This window comes from Macrotis lagotis, chromosome 2 (assembly GCF_037893015.1).
Source record: "Macrotis lagotis isolate mMagLag1 chromosome 2, bilby.v1.9.chrom.fasta, whole genome shotgun sequence".
NCBI classification, from domain to species: Eukaryota; Metazoa; Chordata; class Mammalia; order Peramelemorphia; family Peramelidae; genus Macrotis; species Macrotis lagotis.
Window position 1 is genome coordinate 279,505,217 of NC_133659.1, and position 18,121 is coordinate 279,523,337.

General features: G+C 34.1%; 1 protein-coding gene across 3 annotated transcripts in view; it reads right to left on the reverse strand.

Annotated features, from left to right (window-relative positions):
- Positions 1-18,121, reverse strand: part of SRGAP1 (SLIT-ROBO Rho GTPase activating protein 1) — a 325,104-nt gene that overhangs the window by 87,889 nt on the left and 219,094 nt on the right. For all 3 annotated transcript variants that reach the window (XM_074226225.1, XM_074226224.1, XM_074226226.1), the window contains exons 5-6: positions 17,708-17,890; positions 17,122-17,250 (exon numbers count right to left, since the gene is read on the reverse strand). In XM_074226225.1, coding sequence (XP_074082326.1) covers positions 17,122-17,250; positions 17,708-17,890 — 312 coding nt within the window. The remainder of the gene's footprint in view (positions 1-17,121; positions 17,251-17,707; positions 17,891-18,121) is intronic.

An 18,121-nucleotide genomic window follows, 5' to 3' on the forward strand; every position in this document is an offset into this window, starting at 1 on the left:
ATATTGAGAGGATGGAAAATTCTGGAGGGGAATCAGTCTACTTAATATGGGGAAAGTCTTATAAGAGCTCAGCCCTCCCATATATACTCTAGCAAAAATCTCAAAACCACCAGGTCAAGTAATGATCAAGAAATTGAAAGAGAAAACAACGGTTTCCTTCACTGAGCCCAAGACTAAACAAAAAGATGACTTGTGCTCACTGGGAGAGGGATCTTGTGAGGGAAGATAACAAAAATGTAGGTAAATTCACTGGGAGCCTGCCAGTATTCCAATCAGACATTCTCCAGAGGGTACCTAATGTTTACAGAGTTCTGACCTCCAGGGGTACTCCAAGTGGCTGACTTAGGGAGGTCAAAAGTCTTTTGACCAGGGACACTAAAGGAGGGCTAGAAGTCACCTGCACTATGACTAGAGGATGCTTAAAAGGACTTAAAGATTATAGTTCTCTTACTATCAAAGAGGCAAAAAGATAAAGTTTTCAAACAAGAATAACTTGACTCTGCAAGACTTCTATGGGGAAATATGGATCTTTAACTGATTTTCAGGTATTCTTGATGAAAAAAAAAAATGCACAAAAACTTTGAAATGAAAACAGAAAATCAAGAGAAACTTAGAAAAGTAATAAATTTGAACACTGGAAAGAGACCAAATGATGAAGTGCTTACATCCTAATAGAAGAAAAGATATACTACCCCCTACAAATCTTCCAATCATCACAGAGTTAACTGTAATAGGGAGGCAGGAGGGTGGTTTTTATTGTGTTAGTGTGGTTTTAAAAAGGGAATGAAAAGGGAGGGGGGGGAAAGAAATTCATTAGGGAAGAAAGGGGTAGAATTTAATATTTCTTATAATTGGAGTGCAAGAGAAGAAGAATATGCAAATTAGGAGGAAAATAGAGAGGGAGTGAAAATCATGTAAACTTCACTTTTATTTGAATTAGACAAAGGAAGGTTGAACACACAGAATTTGCGTAGTGTAGAAATAAATTAACTTCAACTGGCAAATAGGTGGGAAGAGGAAGAGTGGAAATGAAGGTTTCAGAGGGTAAGCAGACTCAGAAAAGACAAGTCACAAGCAAAATAAGCATTAACTTTGGAAGGTAGATCTTAGGGGTGATGAAAAAACTGTAAAAATCAATGATTAGGATATGGGAGCAATAAAATATGGAAATGTAAAAGAGTGAAAGAGATTTTTTTAATCATAAATTAGTAGCACAAATCATATTCCCATCATCTTCCTTGAAAAGAAGTTTTAGGGGCAGGAGGATGAAAGAAAATAATTTATAGGAGGATACGATGGGAGGAGATACACAATTGATCATCATAAGCATGAACATGAATGGGATGAACCTCCACATAAAAGAAAAAAGAACAACAAAAAAGATTAAATAGCAGAATCTAAAAAGTTGCTTAAAAAGAAAAACAGTTGGAACAAACATTCATATATTTTTCAAATGAAGGGCTATAACAGAATTATTTTTAAGATAAAACATAAAAATCATGATTCAGGGGATAGAGTCAGGAAGACCTGAGTTCACACTTAATAGCTATGTAACCCTGAGCAAGTCACTTAACTTTTGTTTGCCTCAGGTTCCTCATCTGTTAAAAGGGGATAATACCAGCACTATCATCCCCAAGTTGTTGTAAGGATTAAATGATAAAATAATTGGAAAATATTTTGTAAGGCAATATAAATTTTAGGTAATATATATTATGATTATATTATTATATGATAGAAAAAGGAGAAATGGGAATAAAAGATAACTAAATCATTCTTAAAGCAAATATAGACAAAAATGTTAACATATACATATATATGAACCAAAATGCATATTATCCTACTTAATATATGAAGGAAAAACTAATCAAATTACAGGGGAAAATAGACAGCAAAACTATAATTGATGGAATCTCTTTTAAACTAAAACAAATCTAGTGAAAAACTAAAGAAGAAAAAAGCTAATGATTTGTATAGAATTTTAGAAAAGTTACATAAGATAAATCTTATGATTACTAAATGTGGTAGAAAGGAATATACACATTACTTATCCTTTAAAAAAAGGACCAACAGCTAGGGCATAAAAACCTCCTAAACAAATTCAGAAAATTAAAAGTATACGCTTTAATGACCATAGCAAAATGAAAATGAGAATCAATGTGTTTGGATACTACTATTACCACTACCACCACTATTTATTTATAATAGTGCTTTAAGGTTGCCAAAGGGCTTTATAAATATTATTTCATTTGATCTTGAATCCTGGAAGGTGGATACTATTTTCTCCATTTACAGATGAGGAAAGTGACTTGCCCTGGGTCAGACAGTGTCTGAGGACAACTTTTTTTTTTTTTTTAGGTTTTTTTGCAAGGCAAATGGGGTTAAGTGGCTTGCCTAAGGCCACACAGCTAGGTAATTATTAAGTGTCTGAGACTGGATTTGAACCCAGGTCTGACTACAAGGCCGGTGGCTTTATCCACTAGCCACCTAACCACCCCTGAGGACAACTTTGAAGTAGGCTTTCTTGACCACAGATCCACTGCTCCATCCACCACACTGCTTTATTGCCTTTTAAGTAGACATTAAACAATCTAATCATAAAAAGGTCAAAGAAAAATAGTAGAAAATATAATTTCATCAAAGAAAATAAGGAGACAGTGTAACAATTCTTCCATAATGTAAAGCAAAGCAATCAGGGGAAATTCACAACTCTCAACACTGTCATCAATAAAATAGAGAAAGAACACATTTTTTTGGTTGGCATTGAACCGAAAAAAGAGACAAAAGCAAGAAATCAAAATTCCCAAGTAAACATCAAATTAGAAATCATAAAAAAATCAAGGAAGAAAGATAATGAAACTGAAGGCAAAAGTCTACTGATTTGAAATATAAAAAAGTTTAACCATTTGCTAATTTGAATTTTTTAATAGAAAGGAAAGCAAAATTGATAATATCAAAAAATGAAAAATGAATATTCATAACAGAAGAGGAAATAAAGGAAATTATTAGAAATGACATGCCAAATTTTTTGGAGTGGCAAAAAAATTGGAAATTGGGGGAATGCCCAACAATTGGGAAATGCTGAACAAATCATGGTTTATGAATGTGATAGAGTAATAATGTTTTGTAAGAAATCATGAGCAAGAGGATTTCAGAAAGATCTGGAAAACTTGCATGAACTGATGCTGAATGAAGTGAGCAAAAACAGGAGAACATTGAATACATTAACAGAAAAAGCATATGATCATCAACTATTATGCACTTAACCTCTCAACAGTTCAGTGATCAAGGATAATTCAAAAACACCTGTGATGGAAAAATGTTATCCACATGCAGAGAACAAAACTGCAAATCAGAGCATACTATTTTCACTTTTAAAAATTTATTTATTAATTTAAGGCAATGGGGTTAGGTGACTTGCCCAAGGTCACACAGCTAGGCAATTATTAAGTGCCTGAGGCTTGATTTGAACTCAGGTCCTCCTGACTCCAGGGCCAGTGCTCTATCCATTGAGCTACCTAGTTGCCCCTATTTTTACCTTTTAAAATTTGTTTTATTTTTTTCTTTCTCGTAGTTTTTTCCCCCTTCAATTCTGATTCTTCTTTCACAACATGACTATGGAATTATGTTAAACATGAATGGACATGGGACAACTAGGTGGTACAATGGATAGAGCATTGAACCTTGAGTTAGGAGTACTTGAGTTCAAATCCAGTCTTAGACGCTTGATACTAATTAGCTATGTGACCTTGGGCAAGTTATGTTACAATATGTTATTCTAAAAAATATGTTAACCATATTGCCCTATAAAAACAAAAAAGACAAAAAAATACCCAAACCATGATTGTACATGTATAATTTGTATCAGATGTCATGGGGAAGAGGGAGGGAGGCAGAAGAGTGTGGAATGCAAAAGCTTACCAAAAAATGAATGTTGAAGACTATCTTTGCATGTAATTGGAAAAAACAAAAATACAATAATATTAAAAAAATCATACACCAAAAAACTGATAACTTAGAAGAAATGAATGAATATTTGCAGAAGTCTAAAATACAATAAAAGAATTAAGAAAGAATTTTCAATTGTTTCATTTCTGAAAAATAAATTGAAAAGCCATTAACTCCTGAGAAGCAAACTAGGGGTAGCTAGATTTATAAATGAATTTTATCAAACCTTCAGAGAAACACTAATGCTAATGTTACATAAAATGCTTTCTAAAATAAGAAAAGAATTATTAAATTCTTTTCACAAGTATAGTTTTGATACCTAACTAAAAAAGAGGCAAAAGAGAGCAAGAAAATTATAGACAAATTTCCCTAATGGATGTCACTGCAAAAGTACCAAATAAAATATCAAAAAAGGATAACAGTAACATTAAAAAGATCAGGGGCAGCTAGGTGGCGCAGTGGATAGAGCACCGGCCCTGGAGTCAGGAGTACCTGGGTTCAAATCCGGTCTCAGACACTTAATTACCTAGCTGTGTGGCCTTGAGCAAGCCACTTAACCCCATTTGCCTTGCAAAAACCTAAAAAAAAAACATTAAAAAAATCATAGACCCTAGTCTGAAATTATAACAGAAATGCAGGGTTGGTTCAGTATTAGGAAAACTAGAACTATAATAGGCCATATTTATTAAAAAAGAAACAAGATTATTTCAATACCTTCAAAAAAGTGATAAAATACCACTTGTGTTAAAAATATTAAAAATCATAGGAATATATGCATTTTTTATTGGTATGGTAGATAAGTTTCTCTCTAGAGATCAAGTGCCAATATGATCTGTGATGGAGAAATACTTGAGGACTTCCCAATAAGATTAGAGAGAAATCATCTAGGTTCAAAAATGCTAAGACAAGAAAAAAAAAAAGATTGAAGGAATAACAAGACACAAAGAGAAAATAAAATAGTCACCTTTTTCAAATGATATGCTGATTTATATAAAGAAGACTAGAGAGTCAACTAAAATTAATTGAAGCAATTTCAGCAAAGTAGCACAAAATAAACACATATAAATCATAATCCTTTCTCTACTTCAGTAGCAAAACACAGCAGGAATATATAAAGAGAAATTATATTCAAAATATCTCTAGAATGTATAAAATATCTTGAAATATGCCTACAAGACACACAAAGGAATTATATAAATACAAGCACATAACACAATAAAGACAGCTTTAAATAACTAGGGAAATATTAATTGATTATGGTTAGGTTGTAATGATATAATAAAAATGACAGTTTCATGTAAATTAATTTGCTTATTAGTACCATAGTGATCAAACTGACAAGTTATTATATAGAACTAGACAAAAACAAATGGTTAAAATCTCAGAGGAAATAACGAACAACAGTGGGAAGAAAGGAGTCTAGCAGAACTAGATTTTGAACTACAGTATAAAATAGTCAAAATTATTTGGTACTGGTTTAATAAAAATTTAGAAAATTTGATCAGTTGAACAGATTAGGTATACAAGGGCCAGAAACAAATGCATACAGCAGTACAGTAGATTTTGTGTTACTTGACTATTTGGAACAAAGGAAGATTTTTTTTTTTTTTTTGGTGTGTGTGTGTGTGTGTGTGTGGGGGGGGGGTTGATGAATAGATAGAGGAGAAGAGATAGAAGAAAGTAAAGGGGTAATAGTGATGCCAATAAAAAAAAGAAAAGGATAGCAAACATTTATAAACAGGTATAAACTAGAGAAAAACAGAAAGGAGTTCAGAGATACATAGAAACAAAGGATAATTTTGTAACAAAAATGAATTTTTTACATTTTTTAAGTGCATGAAATAGAAAGTTGCAATTTCACAAATAAATTCTCTTGCTGTCCTTTGTTGAAATGTCCTCATATGTGGATGGTAATCAATTTCAGAATAAGGGAAAAATTAAAATTAATTTTTAAATAATGTTTCTTGAAGGAATTCCATAACTGTAGTTTAAAACTGAGGAAGAAGCAACTATGGGAGAGAATAAATGTAATCTCATAAGCTTCTACCAAGACCCTCACTTTCCATTATCCTGAATCACCAGAGTAGATTCTCATGCTCATGGATCAGGACTACAACTGGTAACAGGATGTAGATGATGCCAGCCAAGTTGTTGTGAAAAAACAAAAGGAGAATTGAATGAGGAATGTAGTAGAAGTTGTATTGAAAAGGCATTTTTACAGTTTTAGAGGCTCATGGGAAATAAGTTGGCTAGGTACCATGTTTCCAATAGATATAGCAGATAGAAAGCTGGCCTTAGAATCAGGAAGAATTGAATTTAAGCTCTGGACTTGATATATACTATCTGCATCATCAGGGCAAATAACACTTTATCTTTTAGTACCTTAATCAATTCTCTGGGCCTGTGAATTAATGATGAGTTGGCAACCTGAAATGTTGATTTGTATTTCCTTGCCATGGAAAGTTGTTTTTGCCTTTCTTTGAGTCTTTAAAGCACACCTAGCAAAATCCCAGCAAATAATAAGTGCTTAATAAATGTTTGTTGACTGACTGATGTTCCAAATAGCAAAATCAGAGATCAGGATAAAAAAAAAAGTAAGGTGAAGGACTGTGTATGAATACAAAACGTTGTATTCAAGTGTGTTTAAAGCTCAAAGCTTCCAAATGGCTTAAGAGTTCTGTTTTTCTTACTTTTGTTCATTTCTCCCCTTCATGTATGCTACAATTCCCTTCTCGGTGTCCTATCTCTGTGCCTTTTCTTGGGCTGTCTCCCATATCTGGAATGACATCCTTGTTCTATTCCTCTTAAAATCCTTAGTTTCTTTCAAAGCTCAGGCTAAAACCAATCCGTTATTGTTTGTCCTTTGTTCTTGAAGAAGACCATGACATTAGGAGGTGATGCCGTGAATTGGATGTGAATGGAGGGTAGGAGGCTGTGCAAGGTCACCAACCTCACTTTCTCTTCTGAGCTATCTGGGTCCAATGGCCAGATGTGGATCGGGAGGAGTTGAAATGACCCTGGGGTGACTTGCCTAAGGTCACACAGCTACTGTGTTAAGTGTCTGAGGACAGATTTGAACTCAGGTTCTCCTGACTCCAAGGCTGGTGGTCTATCCATTGTACCACCTAGTTGCTCCATCTAGTTGACAAAAGGGCCAGTATTTCTCTTATATACATTTGCATATGCTTATATAAGTACTCATTATTTTCCATGATAGAATGTCAACTCCTTGAGGGTAAATAAACCTTTCTGATTGTCTCATTATTGATTTATTCCTTGGGTCTGGCCCAGCTTAGATAGACAGAAGTCAGTGCTTAATGAACTGATTGTATTGAATGATCATATGATTCATGAGAGTTAAAGACATGGGAGGATTCATAAACAGGAGAGAGATTCGTATTTTCCATATCCTCCTACATCTGACTGGCTCTCTTCTCCTTTTCCTTTTCACTGATTTATGTCAATCACTCAAATTGCTCTGATCAAGAATCATCTCCCCAAATCCTCATTATCTCTTCGATTCAGTGGCTCTAAATAAAAGCGTGGCTCTAACAGCCTGAACAATCAACAGGAATCCAGTCAGTCAAAAGCACCTAGTAAATGAGTACTATGTGCCAAGATAACTTTGCTGAGTGGTAGGAATACAAAGATAGTCCTCGCCCTCAAAGAACAATCTACCATGTCATCTAGGGGTGACTTTAAGAAGAGAATCGTATCATTAAAGCTCCCTGACTAACCAGGTATACATAAGAATGAAGACAGAAATATGTTTTTGAAATAATGATCTATCTTTTCTTCCTTCAGTATATCTTGCTATAATATTCTCTATCACAAATGGCATTTTTTAGGAGCAGAGATGCAGCAGAGTCCAAGTTGGAAGGTATAATAATACATGACTGACCTTACCTTAGCTTCTATAGGGTCTTGGTATATATCTGTTACCTATCCCTCCCCAGTTGCCTTTGTCTTTATTGTTTGATAAATGTACACTGGGAGTACACTGGGAGTTGTAGTTAGCACCCATAAGAATGGTGGGTTGAGGCTTTTAGGTCATGAAAAATTTTAAAATCTAAAGAGAGGGGGGAAGCTAGGTGGCACAGTGGATAGAACACCAGCCTTGGAGCCAGGAGGACCTGAGTTCAAATCTAGTCTCAGACACTTAATAATTACCTAGCTGTATGACCTTGGGTGAGTCACTCAACCCCATTGACTTACATGAATAAAAATAAAAAAATTATGAAGAGTTAAAATCTAAAGAGAGGAGTATAGATTTAATCCTGGACAATGGGCGAGTCATTAAAGTTTAATGAGAAAGGGAGTGGCATGGTTAAACCTGTGCTTTAGGATACCATATTTGGTGTGAGGAAGGATTTCAAAGGAGAGAGAAGGGTTGAAACTGAGTTAGGTAGAATGGTATAGATGAAAAGGGATGATTGCTCAAACTGTGGAAAAAAAGTGAGGTGAATACAGAGGTAGAACAGTTAAGATAGCAATTGATTAGATATATTGGGGCAGGATGAATGAGGAATCAAGGTTGATTATGAGCTTATGGACTTGAATGAATAGATGGATGGCAGTGCCCTTAAAACCAATGAATTGAAATAAACTATTATGGATCTTGTAAAACATTCATTTCCTTAAAGTAAGGATTCTAAACCTAGAACCTGTGAACTTAAAAAATTATTTTGATAATTGTATTTCAATCTAATTGGCTTCCTAGATAATCCTATATATTAAGCATTTAAACACACAGAGAAAGGGTCCACTGGTTTTTCCAGCTTACCAAAGCAATCAGAAAAGGCTAAGAATAGTTATCTTATATAAAACAGGGTTCCACACTCTTCTGCTAACTAATTTGGGGATTTAAAGAAGGATAAGATGACAGAATCATTGTTCCTCAATCCTTCAGATTCTCAACCCATGGTCTCTCTGTGACTGCCTTAATAAAGACTCAGCTCTAATTGGGAGCACACATCACTATAACTGGATTGATTTCAAATGATAAATCTTAAAGAAATTCCTATAATGTAGGGAAACAGTCAGATTCATTAAGAAAATTCTTCACTCTGAGTAAGTTGTTTTTTAAGCAGTCTCATTACACCAGAGACATAAAGATTCAACCAAAAGATGCTACCTAGCTCATTATTCAGAAATGACAATATAATGATGGCCTGCACAGAACCTCCCTCTACATGAAAAGCTAATAAAACAGATGACAAACATTTTTACAAAGCTAATTAGTGGGCTGTGGGAGGTTATTGAGCTGCAATAATCCATGATGGTTAGTAAGATTTATTCTCTTAACTCCTGAAATAATCCATGCACTTCTATGTAGAATCATTAACAGCTAGAAAGTTGCACAATAAAGATGACAAATATTTTGCTTTTATTGTATGAGTGGGATGATCAGTGTACTAATAATGCTTCATTATTCAAGACACTGGGTACAAGTACCCACCACAAGATGGTACAGTGGACAGAGGATTGGATCTAGAGTTAGAAAGACCCTACTTCAATCCAGTCTCAGATGTTACTTAGCTATGTAACATTAAGTCATTTGACCTCTTCTGCTTTAGTTTCCGCATCTGTCCAATGGTCACAATAATAATACCTCTTCTCAGGACTGTTGTAAAGATCAAATTGTAAAGTACTTAGCACGGTGCCTAGCGTATTTTTTCCCCCATAGCTTTTTTTTTTAACTGTTTCACTCCTATCTGTGATCCTATTTGGGGTTTTCTTGGTAAAGATATTGTTATGATTTTGCCATTTCCTTCTCTAGATCATTTTACAGATATGGAAACTGAGGCAAACAGGGTTAAGTGACTTGCTATATAGCTAGTAAGTACCTGAGGCTCAGATTTGGAGAAATATGATTGTGATTGCAGCTCAGGGAGTCCTAGTCAAAAGATCCTAGGATCCAGAGCGGGAACAGACCCTAACAGTCATTTCATCCAACCTCTTCATTTAACAGATAGAACAAGAAACATTAGTAATTTTTGGTTGAGAATATATTCTGGACTACAGTCTGTTCAGAAGGGCATGGGTGATAAGTTTAGAAAGCAGATCATAAACCTCATAAAAAGTAAATCATAGGGGCAGCTAGGTGGCGTAGTGGATAAAGCACCGGCCTTGGACCTGGGTTCAAATCCTGCCTCAGACACTTAATAATGACCTAGCTGTGTGGCCTTGGGCAAGCCACTTAACCCCATTTGCCTTGCAAAAACCTTAAAAAAAAGTAAATCATAATAGTGACAAGGTAATTCAGCTGGCTTTAGGTCTAAAAGCAGATCTGTTAATAAATTCTTGACTCTAATGATATTTTCATTTTCTGAAAGGTATGAGCTGATTTTTATTCTGGATGGATTCTGACTAATAAAAGAGGAAATGTTTGCTGAGCATCATTAAATTGATGATTTGTAAACCGGTGCTGACTTGGACTAATTTGGTGAATGAGTTTCAGTAGTGGAATGAAATGAAAGACTCACAAACCATCTAACAGTTAACCAAAGGAGGTTACTTTGGCATTGCATGAGGCCATAGGGTTAGATCCCAGTTTAGTTGGGTGGAGCTTCCCTGATTCTGTAGGCAGTGCTGGTGTGCCTAAGGGAGTCTAAGTCTTGCCAAATGGAAGAGAATTAAAGATTCTTGTGCTAGCTTTTGTACTTCTGCCCCCAGGAAGCTACATTAATGGTCTGAGAATGAAGTCTCAAGGATAGTTACACTAACAGTTTCCAAGAAGATCAGTAGAAAGTAAAGGTTGTAGTTTACATTTTTTCTCTAAGACAATTCTAGAAAATTGAAGAAAACAAATTAAAAATAGTTTCTTATTTTATTTTACTAATTAAATTCTACTAATTAGTACTGCAATTAATTAGGAGACTAAATCCCACTATTAGTGGTGACTCACTTGAGCTTGCATAAAATATTTTAGATGGCTGATTTCCTTGGGCAACATAAATATATCTATATGTACACACACACACACACACACACATAAATATATTTGCACACAAACACACACAAATATATTCACAACTGTATTACTAAGTCTTATGTGAGCTGGCCTGTTTATGGACTATTCATAGACACTACCCTAAAACGCTTAATGAGTCAATATCAATCCTATTCCTTAAACATGTCCAGTAAAACTATTTTCTTTTTTTTTTTGCAAGGCAAATGGGGTTAAGTGACTTGCCCAAGGCCACACAGCTAGGTCATTATTAAGTGTCTGAGGCTGGATTTGAACCCAGGTACTCCTGACTCCAAGGCCGGTGCTTTATCCACTACACCACCTAGCCGCCCCAGTAAAACTATTTTCAAGTCGATAAAAAGGTAGGAATTAAAAGGAAAGGTCTATTCAGGGAGGAACTAGTCATAAGTAAAACAAACCCAACATCAGTGGAGATATAAAAGAGAGAATAAAAGGAAAGAAAAAAAGGGAAAAAAGCTGGGATCAGGGCTGGGCAATGGGAAGAAAAGACAGCATAACTGAGAACATTATTGAGCACTCTCCTCCCTTACTACCCTCTTCTTTGTAGAGAGGGAGTAGTGGATAAAGAAAGGAAAATTTTAAGAAGATAAAATGGAAGGACATATACAACACTTTTCAACAAGGTGTAGGATTTAGAGGCTTAGACAGGAGTATAATAATGTTTCCAAAAAAAGAAAAGGAAAAAAAGGATCATTGTGCAGTTTTAATGCTCAGAAGAAAAATAAGTTCAGAAGGAAAAATGGATGTGACAACTTTAAAATTAATGTAAAAAAATGTAATTAAAAATGACTAACTCTGAAAGACTTAAGAACTCTGATCAATGCACTTACCAAGCATGATTCCAGAGTACTTTTGAAAAAGAATGCTTGCCACTTCCTGAAAAAAGTAATAGGCTCAATAACGCAGAATGAAACATGTTTTTGGAGTGACGAACACTGGGATTTTGTTTTGCTTGACTCTGCATATTTGTTGCAAGGGTTTTGTTTTTTCTTTTAGTAGAAGAAAGAAGGTGAAGAGAGAAAATAATTGCCAGTTAATTGAAATTAACATGTTGGATTTATTATGTATTTATGTATTTATAATGTATTAACATAATATATTATGCACATATATTATACTAATGTATTATCTATGTATTTAAAATTCATGGTATACTTATGGGTTCATGGTTTCAAATATAAGTTTGTGTTTTGATCTATTTTATTTATGGAAATATTAATTTCCTTTGATGTTTGTGAAGTTTGGATTTTTTGGGGTAATTTTTTTTTAAAAGAAAGAATCATGGCTATTTTTTCTGGATAAAGGACTACTTGGAAGCTAGGGAGTTGCAGTGGGTTCTGCTCTGCCCCAGATTACTGAAAAAGGAGAAAAAGGTTAAAAATTGAAGAGAAGCTAATGCCAAATTGACGTACAGAAAGAGTCTCTTTTAATTGAAGTTGTTTAAAAGTGAAATGTCTCCCCTTTACTGGAGATCTTCAAGCAGGGGATGGATGACAGGTTTTCAGAGATTTTCAGAAGGATTTTTCTTTTTAGATCCAGGGTAGACCACATGGGGCCCCAAGACACAGCTGCTCCTGTCTTCTGACTAGGAAAACACCTTCTAGCTCATAGCAATAGGGCAAGTCAGTCAGTGGAAGGTTATCCTCCCCAGCTTTCTTTAAAACATCTCAAATTCCACCATTTACAGAAGGTTTTTTCCTCCTCTACTCTTCCCCTCATTCTTTATCCCTTCCATCTGAGATAGATCTATCATGTCTCTCTCTCTCTCTCTCTCTCTCTCTCTCTCTCTCTCTCTCTCTCTCTCTAGTTATCTAGCTAGGTATCCATCCATCTAACTGTATCTTGTATGTAAGAATTTGCATATTGTCTCCCTCATTTAAATGTGAGTTCTTAGAAAGCAAAGATCTATTTTTATCCTTTGTATCCCCAGGACTTAGCTCATTTGGTAAGCATTAATCAATGTTTGTTAGGACCCCCAGAACTAGCCTTAACCATTCTAATCACCTGATTTCACGATGAGAATTCATTGTCACTCATTCCCCAAAAGTTAGCATGCTGCCAATTTCTCCTACTCTCCCCAGCTCAGTGCTATGGAACCTCTGCTTGCCAAAAATATGCTTAGCCCACATTTTCCAACTACAGCTTTCTCTTTCCTCCTTCATTAACCCTATATCCTCAAAGCAGTACAAAGATGTGCATCCTACGTCCTATTTCGTATCTTTCTATTCCTTCTATGTGTTCTGGATTGCTTCTTCCACAATTAAAAAACTTCTTTTAATTTACACTATTTTCTGACTTGTTCTTTCTTCTGGCATCACTGAGACTTGGACTGACACTATATTTGGGGGTCATCATTGATAGTACTGGCTCCTCATTTTTTTCATACTCTGATTCACTTCTTTGACAGTAACAAAAGTATAATATTTTTTACTCTCCATTGCTATTTCAAGACCTCTATACAGCATCATTCAGCAGCTTTCTCCCTCTCTGCTTCTTAGAATCTCTGGCATCTTCAAGAACCAGTTCACCCATCATCTTCTTCACCAGACCTCTTAATAGTTACTCAGAGTTATAAGAGACCTCTTCTCTAAGATTAACTTCTATTTACTCTGAATATATACCTTGTTTGTATCTAGATGTTCATGTTGTCTGCCCCATTAGAAGGTAAACTCTTTTAGTACTTAGTCCAGTATGAGACACATCATAAGTCTTGATATATATCTATTGACTGAAGACCTCTGAAGTCCTGTCTACTTATAAAATTCCCCAATGCTTCTATCAGCCAAGTGAATATCTTTCCAAACGTTTTCACCGGTGTTTAAAGTTTAGACCTCAAACACTTTCAATTTGGTCTTAACATGAAGTTTTCTTTGAAATACTTACTTCACAATTAGAAAAGGCTAATCATATGATGATTACATTAAAATTAAACAATTAGGGAATCAAGATTTATTGAAAACAAATTCCAATAAACACATAGCAACAGTAAAAAAAAGACAGACAAAATTGTTGCTCCAGGTTTGTTTAAATTTAAATATTTTCTTCCTTATTATTTAAGATTACTGACTTTTTACTTAATAACTAGGGAGTGGTTCAATCTATAATCCTGAATAAAAATTTCCATATCTACTATAAAGTGTCCATAGACATCACTGTGCATATCTAATTATTTGCCAACATTATGATCTAATATATATATATATAAATAACAAAACCTCACTGAAATATAATTAATGATAGGTAGGTTCTGTCTGAATCACTTAACCATCTGCATCATTAAATATCTAAAAGGAATATATTTTATTATTTTAAAAGTATTAAGAAGAAAAAATATTCAAAGGCTAGCAAAATGTTATGTAATGAAAGTCCTCAAGAAATCATTTTAATAAATAGATGAAAGTCAAAATTAGGACATCATTTGTTTACACAGATGCCTCTAAAATTCTGAAATATTTTAAATATTGCCATTATAGTTTTGTTTAAAGAATAAGCATATCCAAGATGACATTACCCTGACCAATGTCATCTTTCAATAATATCACTAACACACTAGAGCAAGTTCCAATGATTGTCTGAAAATGTTATTTGGCTAACACAATTTGGTGTGTTTATGGTAATCTGCATTGATATTTGAACTCCATTGATGTTAATTCTCCTCAGTCCTCTCTAATATTATTTCATCCAACATCATGTTTTAATGGAACTAGTTGATGACATGATATGAGGCTGTATTAATTTGCACTCCAAAAAAAGAGTACATTATCCAAAAGTTAGCTCAAGTGGGAATTTCAAATTTATGAAAGAATGGTTTGTTACAGGAAAATTTTAATGACATTCTTCTTGGTGGTATTACTATATCTCCTGAACTATAACTAAGATAGGGAAATGTGCTCAACTTTGAGTTATTTTAAAAAATTCATAATAGAGATAAGGCTAGGGAAACTTCTTCTATTAATATAGGTTCTCTGTAACTATAGTCCTAGAGAATTATCTAGTGATTTACCCAGGGTTATACCTTCAGTAAGTACAATAAATGGCACTACAACTCAAGTCTTTCAGTCTCTGAGCCTGCTCCCTATCCACTCTACCATGCTTTTTTTGTTTGTTTGTATGTTTTTGGTTTTTTGTAAGGCAAACGGGGTTAAGTGGCTCACCCAAGGCCACACAGGCAGGTAATTATTAAGTGTCTGAGGTCACATTTGAACTCAGGTCCCCCTGACTCCAGGGCTGATGCTCTATCCACTGTGCCCTTTGCCATGCTTTTAAAGAGGATACTTCAGGAGGATACTTAAAGCAAATCAAATCTATGGTAAAATTTTTATTTTTCTCCCTAATCATTAAGTCAACTTATCTTAAAGATCATCTAATAAGAAAGACCATATGAAAAGAGGCTAAGGCCAAATTGATGTACAGAAAGAGTCCCTTATAATTGAGGATGTTCAAAAGTAAATGGCTCCCTTTTACTGGATCTTCAAGCAGGGAATGGATGACAGGTTTTCAAGGATTTTCAGAAGAATTTTTCTGTTTAGATCCAGGTTAGAACCTTTATTACCTCCCTATTTCATTTGGAATTTTTTTAAAAAGCTTATGTATAAATAGTTTTGCCCTAAATTTTGACTTGTTTCATAGGGGAACATCATATTTAGTTTTGGAGACAATTTTCTCTGAAGTTCATATTAAAGCTAATGTATTTAACTATGTGAATATGTGAATTGGACTGTCATAATAGATTATCAAAAGGGACAGAAAAATAATTGAATTCATGAGTTCAAATCCTGGCTGTACCATTTGGCATTTAGCAAGTCACTTTTAATCAATAGGCCTCAGCTTCCTCACCTGTAAAATGGAGGGGGTGGACTCATTAATATCTATAGGCAACTAAGCGATACAGAAAATGGACCAGGACTTATGAATGGGAAAAAATAATAAGATTCTTAGAGTTGTCATAAGGATCAAAAAAGACAATATTTGTGAAGTGTTTTTAAAGCTATAAAGTACTATATGAATGTTAACTATTGTTATTATTTTTAACAATAAGAATAAGAATAATAATGATAATAATAATGCTAATCTAAGGTCCCTTCCAGATCTAATATAATATATATATACTGTTTCTTTTTTCCACCAAAATGGGTCACACCTGATAATGTTTTTAAGGCTCAGAAGTGCTATATAAATTGAGTTCCTATAAAATAAGCAGCCATTTTGATATGTCTATTCCAATCCATTGCTTCATTTAAAGTAACAACTGACTACTCAATATCAATGCTTTGTTTTCAATATGGAAGTGTTCTAGCTAATTGTGAAAATACTTTATTGGAACAATTAAGCAGAAAAATAAAACACTGTACTAACTTCATCTAATTTCATTTTTACAAAAATTTTAATTTATATGTTTTGCAGACTCCTCCATTAAAGTTCAAATCAACTTCAATTAAATTACAGAAAAAAATGGATTGAACACCCATTCTATGCATTCCTTGGGCTAGGTGCTATAGATATAAAGATGAGAAACAACCATTCTTGCCCTAAAGAAACTGAAAATTTAATCAAGGAAAATACCCTGAATATCAACTAGCTCATTTATAAAATGAAAAAAAAAATAGTATCCACCTCCCAGGGTTGATGTAAAGATAAAATTAATTGAAACATTTGTAAAATACTCTGGAAACTTTAAATTACTAATAAAACACTTATGTTGTTGTCATCATTGGCAAAGTTCTTTTCAATTCTGAAATTTTGCTATTTTATGACTAAGATCCCTTCATAGCTCTAAATCCTAGAATTTAGTCTTTGATCTTAATGACACTTTCCAAGTCCTAAAACAATTTTTCACTGGCAGTTAAGTGAGAGGAGATTCTTTGAAGTTGGCATGTTGACTGAGAACAACTCATAGTTGGTCGTGGTGACTGCTGCCATCATGGTAGATGTTACTACCATCTCAGAATTCTACTTCACTTTGTAAACCAATGGGGTGCTTTCACTTCAATTATTTCATTTCATCTATCAGAACATTTCCTAATCAACAGCTCTTTCTAGGTCATTCTTCAAAAAAAGTCTGCCTTCCTTTCCTGCACAACTAGAACACGATGCAACAATAAGAATAAAAATAAAATGGGCAACTGAAACTTTGTTTTCTCCATTTTGATTAAATATGAGAAATAGACAAAATTCCAAATACTTACATCAATTAAATCCGAGAGGTCATGAATATAGTACTTGAACACAGAGGCATTTGTTGCTTCTAGGGTTAGGAGATATTCATTTCGTGCTTTGATGGATTTTAATTTATTCTCTGAATACTTTGCCTGTCGCTGTGAATGAAGATATAGAAACTGAAGATAAAAAAAATCATAGCTTTTTTTAAAGACTGAAAAATCCCTAGGAATTTTTATTAACCTAAACTGTATATCTAATAAGTACGAAAGCCTCAAAGTATTTAGAGAAAAGAACATTTCAAATTTGATTTATTATAAGTCCACATTACCCTGACGACTGGGAATAACAGTTACACAGCTGGCCACAGGCCCATGTGCAATGAAAGCCTCTTAATTAATTTTCAAGTTCTCTACATCTTGAATGAAATACTTTGTATTCAACACAAAATGATGTCCAGCTGCTATTATAAGATTTTTATGTTCCTAAAACAATTATCATACTCTTGAGAGTAGAGATAGTTTCAAAATAAAGCCCAAACATGTTCATCTTAGTTCTTGCCTCAGTGTCTTTTTGAGCTCATAGATTTTCCATTGGAACAGGTTTGTAACTTACCTTCTCTTTCATTTTCTCAATCTTCTTCACAGAACTCCTCCTCTGATGTCTCTCTTCTAGTCGGATGTGAAAGACTGGGTCCCCGGATCGCCCAATTTGTTTTTCTTCCTGTTTTTCTGCTTCTTTTAATTTGCTCTCTGCACTGATACTTTCTGCATGATACATGTGGTATGTTTTCATGACCTGTGGAGAAAAGGAAGTCAGAGAATGATGAAAATCCAACTATGATTTAAATAGTGAATGAGATGAGCAAAGATAAACATTAATAATAAAAACAAAAATCCACTATTTTGGAACAATCATATTTGTAATATGTAGTGAAAAAAACCTCAAATTCAGATAATAGAGGGAAGCCACTATATTAGCTCTAAACAAACAAATAAATATATGAATGGATGACTAGAAAAACCTGTT